At 42.5% G+C, this 24051-nt stretch overlaps 1 protein-coding gene across 1 annotated transcript in view; it reads left to right on the top strand.

The window, feature by feature from the left end:
• EIF3I (eukaryotic translation initiation factor 3 subunit I) overlaps window positions 1-24051 on the top strand; it is a 363205-nt gene that overhangs the window by 105576 nt on the left and 233578 nt on the right. Inside the window, exons 3-5 of the mRNA XM_044082520.1 lie at window positions 8313-8400; window positions 13032-13097; window positions 22634-22783. Of these exons, the coding sequence (XP_043938455.1) occupies window positions 8313-8400; window positions 13032-13097; window positions 22634-22783 (304 nt within the window). The remainder of the gene's footprint in view (window positions 1-8312; window positions 8401-13031; window positions 13098-22633; window positions 22784-24051) is intronic.

Below are 24051 nucleotides of genomic sequence, written 5' to 3'. Positions count from 1 at the left end.
CTCCGCACTGGATATAAACCCCTCACTAGTAAGATCTGATCATAAACTGATCACGTTGGATGTACATATCCCACCCCCACCCCCAGAACAAAAGACTACAGTGAAAAACTTTTCAAAAGCTGACTTTGCGCTCCTTAAGTCAGAAATGATATCCTTTAAGCCTACTGGGTTAATGGAAACCACATCCCAAAATGCTGAATCCTTCACAAAAGCCTTCTACGGACATCTCCAGGAATGCATGGATCAGGCAATCCCAACTAAAACCAAGACCCACTCCACCAAGGGAACACGCCCGGTTTGGTGGACCCCGGCTATAAACAAACTGTACAACAAAAGAAGGAAGCTACTGCAGGACAGAGCCAAATCCCACAAGGGAAAGGCTTCCCTGATCAGCACAAGTAAAAAACTACGCTCTCTCATAAAAACATCTAAAGCAAACTTTGAGAAAAAGATTGCCAAGGATACCAAAGACAATCACAAAGCCTTCTTCAATTATGTCAGAACCTTGGGAGGAAATTCTCAGATATGCTCTGAGCTAGTACACAATGACAAAAATTCACTGACCCTACTGACATTGCCAACATTCTGGCAGATAGGTTCAGTGCAAATTTCTCCACTCCCTCACCGCCTAAAGATGAAGTAACTATCCCTGCTGAATGTAACCTACCTGTCATCACAGACACAGAGGTGAAATCAGCACCCAACAAGGCAAAAACACAGCATCTATGGGACCCGATGGTATCCCGGTTGCGTGTTACGTGAACTCAAGATGAACTAAACCCACCCCTAAGAACTCTATTGAGTCTTACCCTCACTACACAATATGTACCTCCACACTGGGCCACAGCAACAGTGGTCCCACTCCACAAAGGGGAAAGTCTACTGACCCAGGTAACTACCGCCCCATAAGTTTGACCAGCCTGATCTGTAAGGCTATGGAAAGAATCATCATGGAACTCATAAATGGCGACATTGGGGATCTACAGACCCTTGATCCCACACAGTTCGGTTTTGTAAAAGGCAGATCCTGCCTCTTAAACCTGGTTGACTTCTTTGAGACAGTCACTAGTGCCATCGATGAGGGCAAGGCTGTCCACACTGCCTATCTGGACTTGGCTAAGGCCTTTGACACAATACCACACTCTGGCATCATTGACAAGCTCAGCAGCCTAAATGTAAATCCATATGTCACAAGATGGGTAGCAAATTGGCTAAAAACAGAACCCATAAGGTTAAAATTGCTGGAGCCATGTCAGACTCAAAACCCGTCACAAGTGGTGTCCCACAGGGCTCAGTCTTGGGTCCACTCCTATTCGGCATTTATTTCTCAGATGTGAAAGCAAATATGGAAGGATTATGGCTGACAAAGTTTGCAGATGACTGCAAACTGGGTGCCATAGTGGATTCACCTGCCGACACACACATCCTACAGAAAGGTCTCACTGAAACGGACAACTGGTGCCGGAATCATGGCCTCAAACTTAACGCCAAAAATGTATAGTCATCCCTTTGGGAAAAACAAAGTACCCACAAACTATCACGTAGACAATAACCCACTGAATACAGAAGATGTAATCAGAGACCTGGGGACTCAAGTCGATAGTGACCTCTCCTTTGACAACCATGTTGCCAAAGTGGTCAGAAAGACTTTCTACCTTGCCCATCTCATCATGAAGGATTCTCATCCAGATCAAAGGAGGTCATTGTACCTCTGTATTCCTCCCTTGTCAGGCCCATGATTGAATATAATGCTCCATTTGGGATGTATCTCACCCGGCACATGCAACAACTGGAAAGACCCCAGAAGTACCTCACCAAGAGGATCATAGGTCTAAAACATGTGCCTTATCCAGCTAGATTAAAGAAACTCCAGCTCTATTCAGTAGCATACCGCCTGCTCAGAGGTGATTTGTGCCTAACATACAGGGCCATGTCCAACCAGGAATTGATGGACATGCTCCATCTCAAAAATCCAAATCCACCAGAACCACCACGAGCTAAAGATTTCAACCTCTGCACAAATATGAATAGAACATGCTGGAGGGATAGATTCATAACACAGAGGTTACCCATACTCTGGAACAAAATCCCAGTTCACGTGAGACAGAGCCCTTCATTGGCACTGTTCAAGAAAAATCTCGATGCATGGATGGGAGATCGCAAGTTTACCCCGGGAGTGACCTCAGTGTCACTACTAGACAGAGGTATAGTTTACTAAATAATGGGGTTCCACATGTGTCACTACTAGAGAGGCGCAACTATATAGTATGGGGTGGCGTAAAGCCACATCACTGTTGGCTAGGCTTATAAATGCCCCCGGGCAGATAGCCTAGTACACTACTATGAAACTATGAATGTCAGGACTATCCTCAGTCAAAAAAGAGACTGAGGGGCTTCTTAGATCTTCCATAGCACAGACCTCTGGCCATTCCTCCTGTCCTGGATGTTGTGGATGATGATTTTATGGTATCCAATCTGACACCTGACACCCTCCCTCCTACTCCCAGGAAACCTGACCGGTATTAGAGTCCCTGACTCTCATAAATTTCTTTTCCTTGCTGACCCCGGGGTCATCTCTCAAGGACCTAAAGGAATCAAAGTAACTTCGGCTAAGAATCCCACCCCCTCAGATAGGGATTTCCGAGCATTAGACAGGTGGGGTAAAAAATGTATACACCTCTGCTACTGTTGCTATTGGAGCATTAAATTCAGTTCCACATGCTGAAATATCAGCAACATACCATGGAACTCCTCAAACAAAAAATATCTTCTTTTCCTGCTTGTGCAGAAAATAGAGTTACAAGAGTTAATGCATTCTGCAAGTCAAGTAACTAAGCACACCTTACAATGTCGTTTTGACACCCTAGAAGCATCTTGCAGGGCAGCAGTCACTGGTTCTGTCCTTAGAAGGCATGCTTGGCTTAAGGAACAGACCTTGCCAGACCATGTCAAATTCAAATTATTGGACGTACCCTTGCACAAAGCCAACTTATTTGGCACCAAGGCAGAAGAGGTCTTAAAAAAGATGGAAGAAAAAGCTAAATCTGTGCAGACAGTTGAAGACTTCTTACAGGTCCAGCCACCGAGGTTCAGTAGGCATTGCCTCTCCAGGCCAGCTCAGCCCAGACTCAGGGGAAGCAGACCCCCCCCAGACAACAACCCCAAAGAATGCAGAGATCTAAGCAATGGAGTTCCTCCTCTTTAAAATCAGGGAGTGCAAAGCCACCCCCTTATGGTAAGAACTCACAATGATGTTTCACTTCTACCCCCTCCCTCTGCCCACCTGCTCGTGCCCTTAGGAGGAAAACTCTCCTTCCACGCAAGCAACTGGGCCACCGTTACCAAAGACCGCTGGGTCCTCAACATAGTGTCCCAGGGATAACTTTTATTTCCACACTCTGGCAATCCCAAAAGGGTTCCCAGATCTTCCCCCAAACCAGTGGGCAGAGGCCAAAAAGCAGGCCCTTTCCATGAGGGCAATAGAGTATGTTCCTGCAGAACAGATAGGCCAAGGTTTCTACTCCAGATTCTTCCTGGTACCCAGAAAAGAGGGCACATGTCGCCTCATCCTCTATGCATTCTAAACACCTTTCTGGTGATACCAAAATTCAAAATGCTCACCCTCCAGCAGCTTCTACCTATGCTTCCAAGGATGCTTGGTTAGCCACCCTAGACCTAAAAGAGGCCTACCTACACATCCCAATCAGGGAGTCATGCAGGAAATACCTACATTTCAGGGCAGGATCAATGCACTTTCAGTTCTCTGCGCTTCCCTTTGGCTTATCTACTGCCAGAGTTTTCACAAAATGTCTGGCTCCCACCATTGCTTTTTGCAGACAAAGAAATATTCAAATTTACCCATACTTAGATGACTGCCTGATTCAGGCAGACAGTCGGGAAAAGCTGCTATATCACCTGACCTTTGTAAAGGACCTACTGACCTCCCTGAGGTATACTATCAACGAAAAGAAATCCAAATTAGTCCCCTCACAAAAAATTGTATTCCTGGGACCAAGCTTGGACAGAGCATCCCAGATGGCATTCCTTACTCCAGAAAAACAAGCCTACCTGACAGCCTACTTCTCTCAACTAGCCACCAGAACCCAGCTATCCGCAAGGAAAATCCTGCAAGCTCCAGGGTTCATGGCTTCTTGCATTCTACTCATTCCGTATGCCAGACTGCATATGAGGAAACAACAGTGGTACCTAAAAAGCCTTTGGTGTCAACACTCTCAAGACCTGGAAACTCTTATACCAATGATACCTTGTCTAAGGAAAGATTTTCTTTGGTGGGCAGCAGCATGCTACCACAAGGGACTTCCCTTCTCACAACCCCACGCCGCCCAGACCCTCACCACAGAAGCATCAGACTATTCCTGGGGGGCTCACCTGGACGGCAGGTGCATTCAGGGCCAATGGAGCCCAAATCAAATACATCTGCACATCACCCAAAAAGAGAGGTTAGCTCAGCACGCCCTGACAGCTTTCAGATCCCTACTCTCCCCAGGGCCTCTACTGATCAAAACAGACAACACCACAGTGATGTGTTATGTCAACAAGCAGGGAGGGATTCACTCTTATCCTCTGCAGGCTCGCCATGACCCTTTGGCACACAGCCTCAGCCATGCAACTACACCTGTTAGCACAATTCCTGCCAGGCTCCCTAAACTCTCTGGCAGACAGCTTAAGCAGAAACCTGCTAGATCCCTACGAGTGGCAGCTAACCACAGAACCTTCACCCTTGTAACCCAGAAATGAGGCACCCCGAAGGTCGACCTCTTTGCCTTCCACTTCAATCAGCTCAACAAATTTTGCACCAGGGAACCTCATAGCAAGGCCTGGAAAGTGGATGCTCTATCCTTCCAGTGGGTAAACCTCTCGGTCTATGCATTTTCCCCTCTATCACTCATTTCAAGGGTACTGCTCAAAATAAGGGAGGAAAAATCTAGGACAATCCTGATTGCCCCAGACTGGCCACGACAATATTGGTACCCACTGCTGCACAGCCTGTCACCTCTGCCACCATGGCACCTACCTCAGATCCCAACACTCCTGACCCAGAGGAATGGAGAATTCATGCATCCCCAATTGCAGACCCTTAATCTGGCAGCCTGGCTTATTCCCTGACCTCTCCTCAAGCTGCCAGTCTAAGCAAACAAGTTCTAGATGTTATACGTGAGGCTAGACACCCCAGCACTAGAAAATCTTATGCTGATAAGTGGAAAAGGTTTTGCTCCTGGATCCAGGCTAAGGGAGCCGGAATGGCACAGCCCTCCCTACCTCTCATCCTGGATTACCTGGCTGACCTACTACACAGGGTTCTATCCTTCTCTTCTATTAAAATTCATGCCTTTGTCATCTCTGTTCATTTCAGCGCAGAGCCACCTCTTTTCTCACACCTTTTCATAAAACAGTTCCTAAGAGGGGCTAACAACTTGAGGCCACCCGGAAGAGCTCCTACCCCAGCTTGGGACCTTTTAACTTTGTGTTGGAAAAGCTCACCCAGCCTCCCTTTGAACCTGCAGCTTTAGCAGAGATAAAATTTCTCTCCTGGAAGACAGCCATGCTTCTGGCCATCACTTCAGCTAGAAGAGTATCAGAGCTACAAGCACTTATGGCTGTGGAATCCTTCATTTTCCATGCCGACAGGGTCTCCCTAAGAACTAACCCATCTTTCATACCTAAAGTGCTGTCCAGTGTGGCTCTAAACCAATCCATTCATTTGCCCACCTTTTTCCCTAACCCACAAAACAAGGAGGAAAGGATTCTGCACTCTCTAGATGTGCATAGATGGCTCAGATTCTACCCGGACAGGACTAAATCTTTTAGAAAAACTGATCAATTGCTAGTCAGCTTCACTGCAGGGGCAGAGGGCAAGGCCATATCCAAACAATCTCCAGCTGGATTGCACACTGCATCCATTTCTGCTACAAACAGCACAGGAAACCACCCCCAAAGGGGGTCGGGACACATTCCACCAGAACATCCTCGACTTCTGCAGCTGGTCCCCAAGAGGGACATCCTGGAGGCTGCAACATGGACATCTGTTCATACCTTCACCAAGCATTGCCACCTGCTTATCTTCTCCAAATCCAGGGCAGTTGCAGTCCTGCAGGGTATCCTAGCCAGCCCCCAGTCTTCTTGACTGCCTCCACCCTTTTCTGCAGCTTTGGGAATCAACCCAAATGTGATAACTGCAAAAGTGAAACACTAAGAACATAGTACAGTTGTGTACACTTACCATAAATGTAGATGTTTGAATGTATTCAGTGTTGCAGTCCTGGTTTCCCTCCCTCCCTCCATCCCTTTTGTCTTTCTCCCTCTCTCTCTCTCCCTCTCTCCTTACAAGGAATTTTTGGTATTTATTTTCTACTGGTGGTGTTCTTCCACCATAACGTAGCTCCCTATTGGAGGCTCCTGACATTTAGGGCAAGAAGAACTGATGTAATGGCGTCGGCTGACTGTTTTTATACCACTGACGACCTCATGTCAATCCTGGAGTGACAGCAACCAACGCAGAAATCCTAAACCTCTGGTATTTGGGCCAACTGAGGGCAACCCCTGGCAGGATAACCCAAATGTGATGACTGCAACAGTGAATACACTCGAACAACTACATTTATGTTAAGTGTACATTTGGCCTCATCTCCAGTAGGAGCTGTGGATTCTGGACCCAGTTCCAGACCACCTGATTTGTGCATCAGGGATGCTCCACCCCTCCCTTCAAATCCTCAAATTGACAGTATGGCCGCTCCGATTCCAAACATAGCCAGGCTCCCTAATCTTTCTCCATCGGTGAACCATATCTTGATCTCATCTCATAAGGCTTCAACGAGGAAGTTATATGCAAGCAAATGGAAGAGATTTTCTTCTCTGGCCTTTGATAACCGTATTGAACCTTTCTCTGCCCCTGTAGCTTCCATTCTTGAATTCTTGGTAAAACTATTTAATGAGGGCACAGCTGCAGCTACTGTTCCGAGTTCAGTTAGCAGTAATATCCAATTTCCATCTAGGTGAATCTGGGCTGAATGTAATGTCCCACAGACTTTGAAAGACTTTTCTTAAGGGAATTATGAAACCCACCCATTAAAGCCCCTCCAGCACCATGAGACCTAAACTTTGTCCTATGCCGTTTGATTCTTCCCCCTTTTGAACCTGCATCATCCTGTGACCTAAAGTTTTTGACTTGTAAGGCAATTCTTTTGATAGCCATCACTTCTGCTAGAAGAGTTTCAGAGCTACAAGCATCGTCTATAAAGCCCCCCTACATGCTTTTCCACAAAGACAAGAGTATTCCTGCGAACAAACCTATCCTTTCTACCCAAAGTATGCTCAGAATCTAATTTGAACCAATCCATAGACCTACCAGTTTTTTCCCCAACTATGGCAACAAGGCAGAGTACATGCTACACCAACTAGATGTACATTGGCAATTACGCTTCTGCTTACATAGAACAAAGGATTTCAGAAAATCTGATCAATTATTTGTATCCTTTGTAGACTACAAGAAAGGTGCTCCTCTATCAAAAGTCACACTTTCAAAATGGCTATCAGATTGTATTACTTTTACTTACAAATCTCAAAACAAAGAATTCCCCGAAAAAGTAAAAGGTCATTCTACAAGAGCCATAGCAACCTCTTCTGCCTTTCGAGTGAAACTACCAATTGATACTATTTGTGCTGCAGCAACATAGGCAAGGTCTCATACCTTTATCACTCATTGTAAAGTGGATTTTGGCCTCCAGGAACAGGGCCTCTTTTGGGTCCACTGTTCTGAAGAATATTCTCCCGTGAGCCACCCAAGAAATATGCTAGAGGCACTGTCCCAACTAGTTAAGAATGAAGGCAAGATAGGGCAACATCACATAAAGAAGTTATGTACTCACCATAACGTTCCATGTGTGTTGCCCATCTCGCCTTCATTCTTGCATCCCACCCTTCCTCCCTCCTTCCCCCAACCTTTGGCTCGTGGTGAACAGAGCAGTTACAATTGGAAATAAATGTTCTCTGACCTTCTTCATTGCTCTGTAAGTAGTTTGATAGTTATTGGTATCTGTTGTTATGTCAACAAACAAGATCTGGGGAGCTTTCCATGGGCATGATGGGATAGGGTTACAGCCATGAGCTAGTGGAAGACCTCGAGCTTTGTATAAGGCCGAGCCGTAACCGAGGATCAGTTCCGAACCCAACCAGTTAAGAATGAAGGCGAGATGGACAACACACATGGAATGTTATGGTGAGAACATAACTTCTTTTTTTGTTGCATGTTGCATTACTGATCACAATTTTTCTGTTTGATTTTGTGTTCACAGATCGTAAATGTTTGGTACTCCGTTAATGGTGAACGCCTTGGCACCTACAATGGCCATACTGGAGCGGTATGGTGTGTGGACGTAGACTGTATCCTTTTCTGCAGTGATTCAGGGGGTGTTACAAGGTGGGTGAAGGAGAAGACTGGATTGGGGGGGTACTTCATGCACATTTGTTTTGCTCATATCTTTCTCATTCTATGCCCCACAGTTCGTTTTGGTATGTCCATCCCAGCGAAGCTAAGTAAGTGTGACCTTGATGCATCTATGCTACTAACTTGCTGTCTCAACTCTAGCAAGCAATTTCTTTTTATGTACAGAGTGTAAAAACAGAATGTTTTATTTGCAACTTTCTGCAGCCAAACACATTAACATATAGCTGCCTGCTTTAGATATTTAGAAAGTAGTTGGTATTGTTTTAAATTGTGATTTGATTTGTGTTGTCAGTTAATGTACAGTGGCCATGGATTTTGAGCTAGTTTGATTAAATTACAGTTTTTTCTTCAGTATAGCTTTAGACCTGCTGCCAAAAAATGGGAAAAGATTGGTCATTCATATTTTAAAAATAATAATTTTAAAATTTTAAAAAATGCTGTGTCACTTCTTGTGTGTGGTAGATTTCAGCATCATCTTCTCACTGAAACAACTTGAACTGCAGAAACAGTAGCCTACATTTTTAAAGGTAATCCTAAACTTTTCTTCCTCCTGCACATAGTTATTTGCCTTCTGGGTATCCACACATCATGTACAATCCTTTATAGAAAATTCTGCTAGTTTGTTAGATAATTAACAGGGTGAACTGCTCTGAACCCCCCCCCCCCTCAAAAAAAAAAAAAAAGTGTTGTGGAACCGATCAAAATGTCAAAAAAGGTAAGTACGTGACCGAAGTGTCTATGTATGGTTGTTCATGAACAGCGCTGACATCAGTACATGCTATGTGCCATAGTGGAATTAAAGGTAGGCCAAAAGGACGAGAGCCTGCATTATCATCAGGGTGGCAATTTTAGATTGCGAGAGGCAGAAGGCACCAATAAAATGTTTAACAAAAAATGTTTTATACTAATGGTAGTGATATGGACTGCGGTGGTGGTGCTGCGGTAGCGTTGTCGCCTTACAGTTAGACATTGCCCGTTCGATTCTCAGTTAAAGCATCTTCGGTGTGGCGACATGCGTGAATGGGCGTTCCTTCTTTGAAGGTTGTGCGTTAGGCCCGGCAAGCCAGCATGTAAAAATCTTCTGCCAATCATTAGTGGACCAGAGTTCCGCTGTGGCGACCCCTAACCGGGAAAAGCCGAAAGACACAAACTAATGGTAGTGATATAGGCCCACATCTGCTTTATTCTAGCTTGTCTTGCAGTGATTTGCAGCGTTCCTCCTTTAATGCTCCTTGATGAGTAAACATCATTTACTAAGAGTAGATTCTAATGTGACCGGCACTTTCCTCGGAGTAATTGCTGAAGCATTTCTTAAAAGAATAACTGCATTTGGTAATCAAGTGGGTCAGTTTGCTGTAATTGGCAAATAGCACAGAGAGTTGAGGCTATGAGCTGTTAAGCTGTTTTCTGTAGTTTAGGGTTTGATTCCTTCAGACTCTTTGACTCTGAGCAAGTTGCTAAACTAGACAGTGCTCTGGGGCAGTTAGGAAACGGGGCTACAGTCCGTGGTGGTCTCTGTCACCTCATACCTAGTGACTGCCTGTGATTGCTTACCTCCAAAATCAGTATGCCTGGCAGGTAAAACTTACCACTACTCCCTGCTACCCCTTTCTGGTTGTTTTCTGCCATGGGTGCCGATTGGACGAGGAGAACACAGAGCCCCAGGCTACTTTTGTAGTATTTGGTGAGTGTTAACTTTTGGGAGTGGTTTTCTTATTCCTAGTGAATTATATGTTTGCCTTTCTGTCACTTAAGCTAACTTTGAGGATTTTTTTCACTGTTTGGTACTTTTCTTCCCCTTGGTGTCCTTTTTGGGCCCTTGACTTACCTTTTTCTGGTAAGACTTTTCTAACTAGCAAGTATCCTGTTGCAAACAGCTTCCATCTGCCTACAGGCAGGGTCCTGTTCCCACTGCTTAGGCCCAAAGTATATCTGTGGATGTTCCTTGTTTCACTGGCAGTCCTAGTGTTTTGTGAAACTGTAAATGTCCTTGCTGGTGTCCTCCATGCATAAGATGGTGTGTCCTAGTGTAAAGGCAAGCATCTTAACTATGCCATCTTCACTTCTTCCTTGCCACAGTATGTGCGTGTCGAGCATGTAAAGAGTATCATTCTGGTGCCTGCTTAGGCCTGTCTGCTAACACTGAGAAGGTAAGAACCCTGTTGGGGCAACATTATTCTATAGATTGCTTTAATTACGTTCAGTCAGCAAACTGACCAATTGTCTTCATTAAGATATGCCCATCTCCGAGAATCCAAGTGAGTGTGTGCTTTGTGATATGTGCCAAATTGGGAAATGGATGAGTTCCCAAATTGCTTGTAGGAAGTTGAAGGTGTTTGACTTTGGTAGAGATGGGGATGGAACCTGCAGTTAAAAACTCTCAGTAATTGCAGAATAACTTACTAGCGTACTGCAGTAAAGGTGCTTTAGGACATCCTTTTTGAGAGGCATGATGATTGGGTTCTTGCAGAGTGATTATTGGGAACAGTTTAATTAGAGAGCTTCATAATGGAAAATAAGTCTCATTGAGAGTAGTTCAGAGGGGATCCTCACTGAGAAGAAATTACTTGAGCAAAAACAAGCAGCCTGGACTGATAAATAAGACAAAAGTTAAATTAATGCATGTGTGAGGTTGTTTAAGCATTGTAACCAGGTAAGATCATCAAGACTGAATTGCATATTGTAAATCTGTTAACCAGGTGCTGTAAATTTAATTTTTTTTCTCTGAATAAACATCAGAGTGAAGGGCTACATGTGAGGTTCTATTTAATTGATTCTGTTGCAGGTCTGCAGTAAAGAAGATGTGCATTAATTGAATGCTGACTGATTATGCCTGAAACGTAACACAAATGATGGAGAATGTGGTGAAAAATATATTTTCAAGTAATGACCTGACTATCAGAATTTGTGAAAGGTGCAGATTCTACTTGTATGGTCATTGTTTGAGATGGGTGAAAACGTTCCTAATTGGCAAATGCGTCCTGGATTTAGTCATAAGGCAGTTTGGAGAAGGGAACTATCCCTCCAGTTGTAGTAGGAAAAACTAAGATGTGTGACCATTGCAAAGCTTTCCACTGTGTCTGCCAAGTTGCAGCCATAGGGTAGCACAGAGCTCTCATCCATAAAAAGTGTTTCAAAGGAGAAGGGGAGGGTGTGTTCACTGGGTCTCCTTGAATCTGAGGGTGGTGTTTCCACATAGGAGCATATGCAGGCCCCAACTCTGACACCTGCTAGCACCAAAGCCTCTGGCTTTGCTTCTATGGAGGTCAGCATACTTTCAGACATGTACACATCCGCCTGGATCAAAGTTATACTGCTTCATTCTGAAACGGATGTCTATCCCCAGGTATGTGTATCCATGTATACGTTGTTATGGAAGCCAAAGGCGAAATCCCCACTGTGATAGTCAGAGCTGTCCATGTTTGTAAGTTGGGACCTTGGGATGTCTCGCCAAAGTCTCATAAACTGGTGACTGCCTCATGGCTTTCATGGACCCCTGGTTTATCCCTGCTGCACCATCTTGACATACCCAAATTTGCACGGTCTTGGAAGTTAATGACCAGGAGAGCAGACTGTTAAACCATTTTGAGGCAAATGTTTACACAGCAGCAGCCCTGGCCGTCACAGCTCCGAACTGTCAGACAAACCTGCTAAAGCATCAGGCTAATGTTCCCAAGCCATCTCTTTAATGATCATAGACTGAAGGCTACAGTCTTGTCAGGTTGAGTCTGATTCAAAGGCGGATGAGCATGCTGTTAAATGCGAGTATGGTGCCGCAGATGCAACATTTAGGGCTGCTCCTTAGAGGGTCTATTATTAGGATATTTTCCCTGCTGAGACCATGGCCACTGCCAGGGGATGTTGGAGTGCATCTGCTCAGTACACTACTTGATAAAGATTTGCTTGATGGGCCCTCTGTTTTGTCTCCCTTCCTGACCCTAAGAGGAGGGAAGACCATAGAGTCCCTGAAGGGCATATTGCTACCCAGTCCACAAGGTAGTAGAAATTATCTTAAAAATAAGTGACCCTGTTATTGGAGACAAAAGTATGTTGTGAATAGAGAAAGGTGAGCTTGAATTTTAGTTGAAGCTCTGTGATGTACTTGTTTTGTATAGTTAACTTCATTGTTTCTTTTCCAAGTGACAAGTACTGTGGTGGAATTACCGTTGGTGTAAGTGGAATTACCGTTGGTGTAAAGAATGGATCGTCTTGTTCATACATCCTCTTCACTGAAGTGACAAGTACTGTGGTGGAATTACCCGTTGGTGTAAGTGGAATTACCCGTTGGTGTAAGTGGAATTACCGTTGGTGTAAAGAATGGATCGTCTTGTTCATACATCCTCTTCACTGATACTCCCGTTTAGGATGGCATGGCCTCAATGAGGGCTGAGTTAGCGGACTCTGGAGTAAGAGTCCTGTTTAGTGTGTGGTCATTAGTACAAGTAAACCAAGAATGGGTTGGGAAAATGTTGCAGTTAACTTGCTGTGCACTGGTAAATAATATGTGCTCTTTGTTTTAATGTAAATGGGCTATTAACAGTTTGTTAATCCTTAACTGCATTTAAAGGGGACACAAGAAATGTGTTGACCGGATCTGCAGACAACACCTGTCGTCTCTGGGACTGTGAAACAGGTAAAAAGTACTGGCAGGTTTAGTGGCCAGTGTAATTATTTTTACTGGTTGAATCTGTGTAACTGGAAAGTTTACTTGAATTCTTTGTAATAGTTGCAGTCTGCATTTATAAGATGTTTCTAGACCAAAATTAACTCCTTCATTCCGCAGCAGCCCAGAAAATGCTGCCTGCTTGCTTCCACTATAGGAACAACAGTGCAGCCTGAGCTCATTTTCAGATAATCCATTTGTAATACCATACAGAAAACAAATGTTCATAACTCTTTAACCACAAGAGCTAGACTAAAAATGTAAAGGCATAAGTTGTTAAGCAGACACTGACCTTTCCATTTTCAGATAATCCATTTGTAATACCACACAGAAAACAAATCTTCATAACTCTTTAACCACAAGAGCTAGAATAAAAATGTAAAAGTGAAAGTTGTTCAGTAGACACTGTTCTTTCCAGTGGTACAAATGTTGATAGTTTGTGTCCAAGTCATTATTAAATATTTGCCAAGGAATGCTGATGTTAAGCATATTTTTACCTTTTTGTTAAAATAAATCACAGTAGCTTGGTGAACATACATGTAGACCCATACAATTTTTAACCAACTTTTTGTGTGGATGTCCGATTTAAAATATCACCTTAACCATTATTGTGTGATGCTCCTTTTACTGAGATAGTTACCAAAATATGATTAATGTTGTATTTCTATTAATCTGACAATTAAAGCTTAATATTTCATCACCTGTAATGGACAGAAATTATAATATTTTGCCTTCCGATGACATATAAAATGTATGTGGGAAGTGATGCTGACAGAGTTTATAGTCATTTAGAAGACAACTCAGTTATGGCAGTAGAACAAAAGGGCAATAAAAGAAAGTCATATGGACCAAATGATCATGGGTTATTAAAGACATAGTGGAAAACTGTAAAAAGGGGAAGAATCTAAGTATGGCATGGATTGACTACAAAAAGCATTTGGTAGTATCCCACATGGATAAGATTGCTTAAAATGTACAAGAATGCACCCTGTACTGATCGACTACATTACGGTGACCATGAAATAGTGACAGACCACTTTGCAATTAAGCCATGATAAAGGACAAATTATTATCCCAGGGATACCATTTCAAAAGGGGATATTCCAGGGTGACTGTCACCGTTGCTATTCTGCCTTGCCCTTGGCCCATTAAGCTGTTTACTTAACAGCTTAGGCCATGGTTATAATTTGGCTCCTAGAAAACAACAAAGTGACTTCTCATCTTCTCTTTATCGAATTAAAACTGTATAGCTAATCAGATGAGGAACTGAAAGCACAACTGCAGGTTGACAAAACTTTTTCACATATAGGAATGTCATTTGGTCTTGATAAATGTGCAAAAGATGCATTTAAAGCAGGAAAACTGCAGCACCAGGAAAACATCAGTTTGGGATAATAATGCGATATAAAAGAACTTGAGCAAGAGGAGCTGTATAAATATTTGGGAAATGATAAAAGGTCAACAATAAAATATGAACAAATGTGAATAAAACTTAGTAAGGGATACTTTAGAAGACTTAAATTAATCCTGAAAACACCGTTGACATCTAGGAACAAAATCGAAGCTATAAACCAATTTGCTCTTCCTGTCCTGACTTAGTTTTGGAGTGATTTAACTGGCCCCAAAACATGTTGGATAGATTAGATAGGAACACAAGAAGGATGCTTCATGCTCACCAAATAAAAATAGATATACTAAGATTATATATTCCCCATTCCGAAGGAGGGATGGGCCTCCTTAAAATTGATTACATGTATAGATCTGCATTCGTGGGACTCCACACATCTGCTGACCTCACAAGACCATAATGTAGTAAAAGTTTTGAAACATAAGGAGAACAAATCTAAGATGACTTCTCTGCTTAATCTAGCAGAAGCTTATCGGCATCAAGCAGGAATGCAAATAAAACCAGAAGTAAATAAAAAATCAGGCAGCAGCTGAATGTGCCAAAAAACAAAAGAGGTGAAGAACCAGATGAGAAGGCTAGAAATATGGAAAATACATAAATATAGTTGCAAGTATAGAAAAATTCTGGAAGAACTTCATAAGAACCTCATGTTGATCAGAAGCAAACACAGGAATGGTTTAGGAGAGGTGAATTCAAACCAGGAGATGAAAGGTTAATATTGGTGGCCCAAGATAGTGGGCTACATACACGCTGGTTTACAAAGTCCATTGAATGTGTGGGAGAAACTGGCAAATGTAGGTTTTGTAAAACCGAATTGGAAACAAGTCACACACCTCATTGCTGGTTGTGATATACTAATGGCAGAGGGATTTTTCTACTGAAGGGCGTAATAATGTGGCAAGACTGTTGCACTGGGGATTGTGCAAACATGGTATTGAAGTGGCTGAAAAGCACTGGAAACATGAACCAGAAAGCATCATAGAAAAGGATGGTTTATATCACATGGGATCACCTGTTACCAACAGTTAAGATAGATGCAAGAAAACTGAATATGGTAGTCCAAGAATAGAAAACAAAAGTAGCACTGAAATCGCCACACCCAAGTGACTACAGAGAGACGTAGTCATAAAATATTGGGATCTGCAGGCAGAAACGAGATCAATGTGGAAGAAAGATACCCAGACAGTTCCATTAGTAGTAGGAACAACGGGTTTTATAAAAAAAAGAGTCTGTAGTTGTATTTAGATATGTTACCAATCCATGTAACCCCATACAAGTCACAGGATGTGTCATTACGGGGAACATTGCAGGTGCTGTGAAGAGCACTTTTGACAGACATCAAAGATTGAAACAATACTAATTTCATGAACTTTAATCATACTTTGACTTAGGAATGGGGTCCATTCCCGTCCTGATATTAGAAACCCAAAAGATTTCAGCATACAAGTTGTGTGACTCAGTGTCCACTTCATTGTGATGCATCATGTTTGTCGGCACCATGCTCCCTTGCAGAGATATGGGCAGAATATTGAGAAATGTCCTAATTTCCATAATGTGACAAATAAGCCAAGTGTTTTGATTTCTGTCCTTGTCATAAATGGGTATTACTTTTTTACAGAAATTGATGTTTGTTCTGCTGTGAATATTACACTTCACTCCTGACCTTGCCTTAATATTAATTTTCATAATCCTACAAGCAAACAAACAGTTGCATCTCTCCATGTATGATACTCTCATTTCATATTCTAAAACGAAGTTGTACATTTTGATAGCTGCTTCAAAAGATACCTCCCTTGTCACCTTGACATCTGTCCTAGCAGAGTTATTTACCAAAGTATGAAAAAATGTAATTTTCATAAACTGTGATATCAGCACTTGTGTACAGCATAAAGATACAGTTCTTTTACCAGCTTGTAAGTACTAATACTGTCCTCCAAAATGATGTCCGACTCAGCATGTTCACATGTTCCTTAAGCAAAGTTATTAGCCAAAATATGAAAAAAAAATTCATAATTTTCATAACCAGAGTCATAGGTTCATAGGTGTGTACTAGGCTAATGGCCCTGGAGTCTTTACAAGCCTAGCCCATAGAAGCACTCTGGTATCGTGCCATCTGACCTTAGTTCCTAGTGCCTCTGTTGAATAGAGACACTGGAGTGATCCCCGGGGTGAATTTTCTATGTCCCATCCACTCATCAAGATTTTTCTTGAAGAGGGCCAGTGAGGTGCTTTGCTTGACATGTATGGGGAAGTCTGTTTCATAGCATGGGCAGTCTCTCTGGGTTATGAACCTGTCCTTTCAACATGTTCTGTTGATTGTGGTAATGAGGTTGAGGTCTCCAGAGTGTGTGGTGCGGAGGGATTGGGATTTCTTTAGATGTAGCATTTCTGACCGAGCTGGGTCAGACATGACTTTGTAAGTCAAGCAGAGATCGCCTCTTGGTAGACGATTTGAGACCTAGAATAGCTGGAGTTTTGAGTCTGTCCATGTAGGTAGGACATGTGTTTAAGACCTAGGATCCTCTTCGTGAGGTACTTTTGTGGCCTTTCCAGCTGTTGCATGTATCTAGTGAGGTACATGCCAAATGGGGCATAATACGATGACTGACATAATGAGAGAAGAGTAGAGAGAGATGGTTACCTCTTTCTTCTTGATGCAAAACCCTTGGTAATGAGATGTGCCACATAGAAGGGCTTTCTAACCACAGTGCCAATGTGGTGGTTAAAGGAGAGGTTGCTGTCAACCTGTGTCCCCAGATCTGTTATGCCTTCAGTGTTCAATGGGCTCCCATTGATGTGGTAATTAGTGAGAATTGAGTTTTTCCCAAAGGGGATGATGATGCATTTATTTGACATTAAGCTTAAGGCCATGATTTTGACACCCGTCATTGTTCTCCGAGAGGCCTTTCTGTAAGATGTCTGCATCACTTGGGGAGTTAATAATGGCTCCCAGCTTGCAGTTGTCTGCATCACTTGGGGAGTTAATAATGGCTCCCAGCTTGCAGTCGTCTACGAACTTGGTCAGTGAGAGTCCGTTTGTGTTGGCCTGGACTTCTGAGAAGTAGATGCCGATCCCTATGGGACTCCACTCGTGACTGGTCGGCAGTCTAACTTGAAGTCTGCTACTTTCACACTGTGGGTTCTATCTGTGAGACGATTTGCAACCTGCCTAGTGATATAGGGGTTGATGCATAGTTTGGTGAATTTATCAATAATTCCTGATAGGGGAATGGTATCAAAGGCCTTTGCTAGATCGAGGGAGGCTGTATGAACTGCCTTGCCCTTATCCACAGCTCTGGTGACTGAAGTCAATCCGGTTGAGCAGGCATGGTCTACCATTCACAAAACCAAATTGCGTGGGATCTAGAGTTTGGAGATTCCCTATATCCTTGTTAATTAGGTCCATGATGATGCGCCATAGCCTTGCATATCAAACTCATCAGGCTAATGGGGCGATAATTCCCAGGGTCTGTAGTTCCTTCCCCTTTATGGAGAGGGATGACTGTAGCAGTGCGCCATTCAGTAGGGACAAAGCATGAGCTGAGGCTGTGATTGAACAGAGCATACAGATGTGGTGCCAGTTCAGTTTGTAGTTCATGTAGAACACATCTTGGGATATTGTCCTGTCCCATGGAATCTGTATTAAGATGTTTTATAACATGTAATATCTGTACATATGAGTAGAGCATGCAATTGCATTTCTTTAACTGTGCTTTAAGTAGCGAAACCAGTGAGGTTTTCATAAAAGTTGAGTTTTCCTTACTATAGTGGTCCAAGGTTGTTTTCCATCCTTTGTCACTGGGTGCATGTTGCCAGTATATTGTGCATTACTGCTGTCATACCATTGTGTAGGCCAGTCAAGAACAGGTCAATCCCATCTTCATTTAAGAGAACTCCTATCACTTCCTAGAAGGTGAACATCCTCTGTGGTGATGGTGTTATGGCCGATTGCTGATCCACCGAACCTGTGCATCAAGCCATGCACGAACCCATTCTTTAACTATCTGGCCTTGTGTGCTGCTCGTTTGACATTTACATTTCTCCAGTTCTGGTGAGGAATTATGTCGGACCACACAAAATGACAAGTGTGGCCACCATGACTGCATGTGTTCAAAAACCGCCTTGATTTCAAACCTCAGCTCTTCAAGTGGATGAGTGTTGACATCGCTCCTTCCAGTGTGAAACACAAGAATGTCAGGCTCAGGGTAAGTGGAACACGCTTCTCTTTCAACAATTGCAGGAGTCCACTTCAATGCATACCCCTTCTTGCAATCCAGTGTACCATCAAGCTAGACGTGAGGAAGCTCACATTGTATTTATCACTTGTAGAGGAATGGCCGGCAGCCCAGTGAATGTAGGAATGGCCGGCAGCCCAGTGAATGTAGGAATGGCTACACACCCACATTCTCACCTGTCATTCTCCTGATCTTGAAGCCAAACCCAGTGAAATTAGGAATGGCCACACACCCACATTCTCACCTGTTATTCTCCTGATCTTGAAGCCAAGCCCAGTGAATGTAGGAATGGCCACACACCCACATTCTCACCTGTCATTCTCCTGATCTTGAAGCCAAGCCCAGTGAATGTAGGAATGGCCACACACCCACATTCTCACCTGTCATTCTCCTGATCTTGAAGCCAAGTCACTGTCACAAGGTAGAAGCACCTGCACAGGGAAGAAATGCCAATAGGTTACTGGTAATGTTTGGGAGATGTATTGGATTACTACATGTATATGTGTATAATATGCTTTACCTTGTTTGGCAGTTCAAATCTTCACTCCGTACCTACTAACCATAACTTAACCCAACAAAAGGGCAGGGAAATGTCTGTATTCCCATATCAATGCAAAATTCTGGAAAAACCTACCATCTCACATAACTCAAATTGACCACGCTAAAACCTTCAAAACAGCCTTAAAATCACACTACCTAAATAATCCATTGTGTACCTGCCACACAAACAAACCACCCTAAATACTTATTAACTTACTTTTAACTACTAACTTCAAACTCCATAAATGTGCAAAATAAAACAAATGTCCACTCTGTTTTCTTCAAATGTACATTCTGTGTATAAACCTTATGAAATGATTAACTTGTTCTATATTTGCTTTATATACTCGCTTTATTTAGAATTTTTTTCCTGAATTATTTTGTACCAATCATTGTCAAAAATGTCTATTTTATAAATGTATGAAGTGTACTGTGGAGCTTTTCTCCCCGGGCCTCCACTGAAAATGGGTTCTCTGACCCAGTGGACGTTCCCGGTTAACAAATGTCAATAAATAAATAATAAATAAGGTTAGTTATTTGAAGTGATGATGCTGCGGTATGTACCTACCAAGCAGGAATACACCAACGGACAAAGATACTATGAGAGTGGCACTAGGCACCATTCCCTGTAAACTTACATTCTTGCCCTAGCCAAAACACTGCATGAATGAATACCGACAAGGAGCTACAGAAAGGGCACACGTAGAAAAAAAAAAAGCAGGGTCAGGATCATCACTCCACGAATGGGCACAGAACAGGCATGGAGCTTTAGTGGCACTCGAGGGCATCTGAAGTATCCCATACGTGTGCTGACTACCCACTCAGACTGGCACTGTCACTTGTCTTCCTTCAGTGTCAGCAGTCTGCTTTACCTCTGCTTTTACCATTTCCATGTGTCCTTTCAGCAATGGACATAAGGAATCAAAGGGAGGAACTGACCTAATGTCTCTTGCCCAGACCTAAATACTTTACCTGAAGGAAAGGACAGCCCCTAATGTGTGGTGAAAATTGTAGGAATCCAATTGCTACGAATGTAACAAGCGGATTTCTGCAGGCTTAAAAAAAAGTTTGTCAGAGGGTTGGGTCATGAACACTACCTTAAACTACACCAGTAATATGGAAATCAATAACTGACTTATCTAATCCCTAAACAAACAAAAATGTGCTTGCTCCTACTTTGCCAGACTTGCTTACCTAAATTGTCCCCTGCACTGCTGTTTCTTTTGAGTTATTCGAAGCTTAAGTGATGAATCCTCTTGGGCTGCAGGAAGCTTTGTTGAACAGGCAGTGGTTCTGTTTGAATAAAGGATCCTGTAGCAGTCTCTGTGAAATAACAGTAGAATGTTTCCTGAAAAGAGAAAGGGAATAACGCTGCTGCAGGACCCCCTATGTATCCACCCTTGAACAAAGAATGGTTAGGTGTGGTGGCGGAGATGTTATGCTCTGGTTGCAGCAATCTGATTGGCTGCTACTGCTTGCATCACCACTGGGGCCAGTCAAAGAATGAGGGCTAAGCAGTGGTGTTTGCCAGCTATTTCTACTGCCTGTAAGTAAACCTATTGGTTTTAGAAGGTTCTTTTTACATTTCCTTCTATTTTTGTTTTTATTTTTCTTTAATGCTGGTGAAGGGAGAATGCCAGTGTTTGTGTTCACTATCACTGGGAAAGCAGAGAAAATTGGCTAGCTGTGAACAATCGCAACTGTAGAAAGGGTGCACAGCAAGTTAATTTTTTCCCTAAAAAATCCTGTGTAAATAATAGTTAAACTCCAATGTGAAAATTAAAGTTCAGGTACCTTTTCAGTTTAGCTTTCAGCAGTGGAGTTGCATTATGTTTGTGAACTTAGTCGCGCTCTTAGATGACCTTGGATGTAATGTACCAGGATAGTTACCACCTCAGAGATTGCTCGGATGTAACCTTAGATGCGCCCTGTGGCAGTACTCCGGGTTAATGAGCTAAAATGTTACATAAGTTACATTTTCTAATAATGTACCATTATGTCTCAAGATTTTAATAGTAAAATTGTGACACTTTTTTCCTTTTATGTAAGTCATGAGCTCAGATTGGATTGTCTTTTTCTTTTGGGATCTTTTTAATACGTTGGGAACAGTGTGTACGCTGTGCTAAACTCTTTATGCTGTACAACAGGGTATTTGCACAGTTTCTGAGAGGGACTCTTCAGTTGCAATTCTCATTGTGGAGATTTTTTGTAGTTTTCTTTCTAGCAGAAACTTTGCTGGGTTGAGTTTTCTAGAGGCTGTAAGCATAATTTGCTGCTAATTTAAACAGGTGGTCTGAATTCTGACATTTCTATGCCACTGCTGTAACCCCCTACCCTGCCATCACCACAGCACTACTGTGTCCTTTGAGTTCATGGCAAATGGAGATATTGTGTATGACCAGGCTTAAAGTGGCCCTGAATGGCAGGTAGTCTAGTCCGTGCCTATAATCAGTTCTTATACTTTGGTGTCTGAGAAGTCCGTCTCATAATGTGAGAAGAGGCCACAAGACTATTTGATTGCTTAGGGAAGGGAGTATTTTTACTTTGCAGCCTGACTGAGAGGTATAGCAGATCAGTAATGTGTGAGGTTGTGTGGGTGGACCCAGTAATTGACTCTCTTGCATGCGTCTCCATTTAAGAGAGCATTTGTGAGCCAAGTTCTATATCCTTGTACTTATTAAAGGTAGATCAGCAAAATGAAACTAGAAACTCCAAGACAACGTCCATGGCTGCAGATGCAGGACAGCAACCACATTTTTTAACTCAGAGCACTTTATTTGCAGAAAAATAATAAAATAAGTTGATAAAATAAGTTGAAAAGCAGCAATAAATCAAGCACTTTCGTCTCTGTTCATTCAGAGACTTTTTCAAGGTAAAGCACACAGTCAACAGTCCCTTTTTAAAATGGTAAAATACAACCCCGTAATTACCCTCCACCAATAAGTTACATTCATCAATTAGAATCTTATAAATTATTCAACAGCTGGATAATTATTTTTAAAGGTATAGAAACTGTATAAAAGATAAATAACACACTCATTGTAAACCATAAAATGCATAATTTGTTGCAATAAAAACATATGCTCTGAGTTAAAAGATTTGGTTGCTGTCCTGCATCTGCAGCAGTGGACTTATTAAAAGTAACCAAAGTAATATGGCCGTTTGGCATATGTGACATCTCTGTAAGTGTTAACTGTCTGCATCAACAGATATATTGTGATTTATTCCACTTTGGATGTAAAGCTTCAGTCTGCATGTCAAGAGCCAGCCTTTCTCACTAACAGCAATTAGGGTGACCTGCTGTGTTTTACTTACTTTTGCAGGGAAGCAGCTGGCAGTAGTCGAAACAAGCTCTGCTGTGAGGACCTGTGGCTTTGATTTTAGTGGCAATATCATCATGTTTTCCACAGACAAACAGATGGGTTACCATTGTTACGTTAGCTTCTTTGACCTCAGAGACCCTACCCAGATTAGTAAGTTGGTGTGGTTTCCTTGCTTTGTTTACCTGCCTTTATTTTTTTCAGTATTTGAAAATCAGACTTGTGACAATAGTTCTGCAGTCACCTATGAAAACAAAGTTTAATGTGTCAGAAAAGTACTGGTAGTGTAACATTAATTTGCAGTGACTGTGCAGAAGAGGAAATTTAATACAGTAGATAAAAAAGTGCATTGTTATCCACACATATCCCGAAATACTCCTGTAAGTTTTGGAATGAACAGTCCAGTCCTTTTTTAAATCTTTATATTTGTCAAGATGAGTAGAATACATTTGGAGGTTGTGTGAGGTGGTGGAGATTGTGTGATGTGGTTATTAACCAGCAGGTAAGATACATACCTTATTTTTGCATAACTTAGGGGAGCAGTTTGACCAAAGCTGGTATTGGTGGTTATATTACTGGACAGGACGTTCACATCTTTCATGTCTCTGCTGTACTGGCAGTAACACCACAGTAGTCTTCCTCAGGACACACAGCTGGCTACTTCCCACTACTCTGGTCATGGACTGCAGGTATCGTTTTATCCATGTCTGCTTTAGGCATGGCAGTTGCTTCAGACATTTCATCCTTCTAGAAAGACATTCAGTTGAAGTTGTTTATTATTTTCTGACAGTAGAAGCTTGTGTTGATGTGTGGTGGCTCCCATAACTAGGGTAACATTTTTTTTCATTTCTATTGGAAATTTGCTTAAATTTGTCTTTTACCAAAATATTGTAGTCTTACAGTTACAGGGCTATACTTGCAGCCGTCTCACTTATCCATGTGCAAGCTAGATGAATGACGTTTTAGTTCAAGGGGACTTGCAGGATCATCTTAGATTCATTGTGTGCTTGCATATTTGCTAAAATAGCATCTCTCAGTATCTGGAGATGTCCATCCGTATCACTGCTGCAGTATTCATTACATTAGGGAGCCCCTGCCAAGGGCGGCTCAACATTCGGCCAGTATACCAAAGCCTTTAGGTTGCTTTAAGGTACGCCGTACATCACACGTATGCTCCTTGTGTAGAGTAGGGCATAAAGGTGACATCCAGCTGTAGCATCCTTAGAACTTCTTTGCCACCAGTCAGAATGCCATCTATTGAACAATTGAACATCTGTCTGTTAACTCAAGTTGTTGCTGGTTACCTAGCCATTCAGATAAGTGCCCCATGGGGGGGGGGGGGGGGGTTGACTTATCCTTTTTGCTTTTTAGCATTTTTGTTGTTGTGGGGTTTCATGTCATCCAGAAAGGGTAAATGTCAG

Source organism: Protopterus annectens, chromosome 1.part1, assembly GCF_019279795.1.
Source record: "Protopterus annectens isolate FY-2018-M chromosome 1.part1, PAN1.0, whole genome shotgun sequence".
Lineage (NCBI taxonomy): Eukaryota > Metazoa > Chordata > Ceratodontiformes > Protopteridae > Protopterus > Protopterus annectens.
The sequence above is the reverse complement of the archived record's forward strand: the minus strand, read 5'-3'. Positions and strand labels throughout refer to the sequence as shown.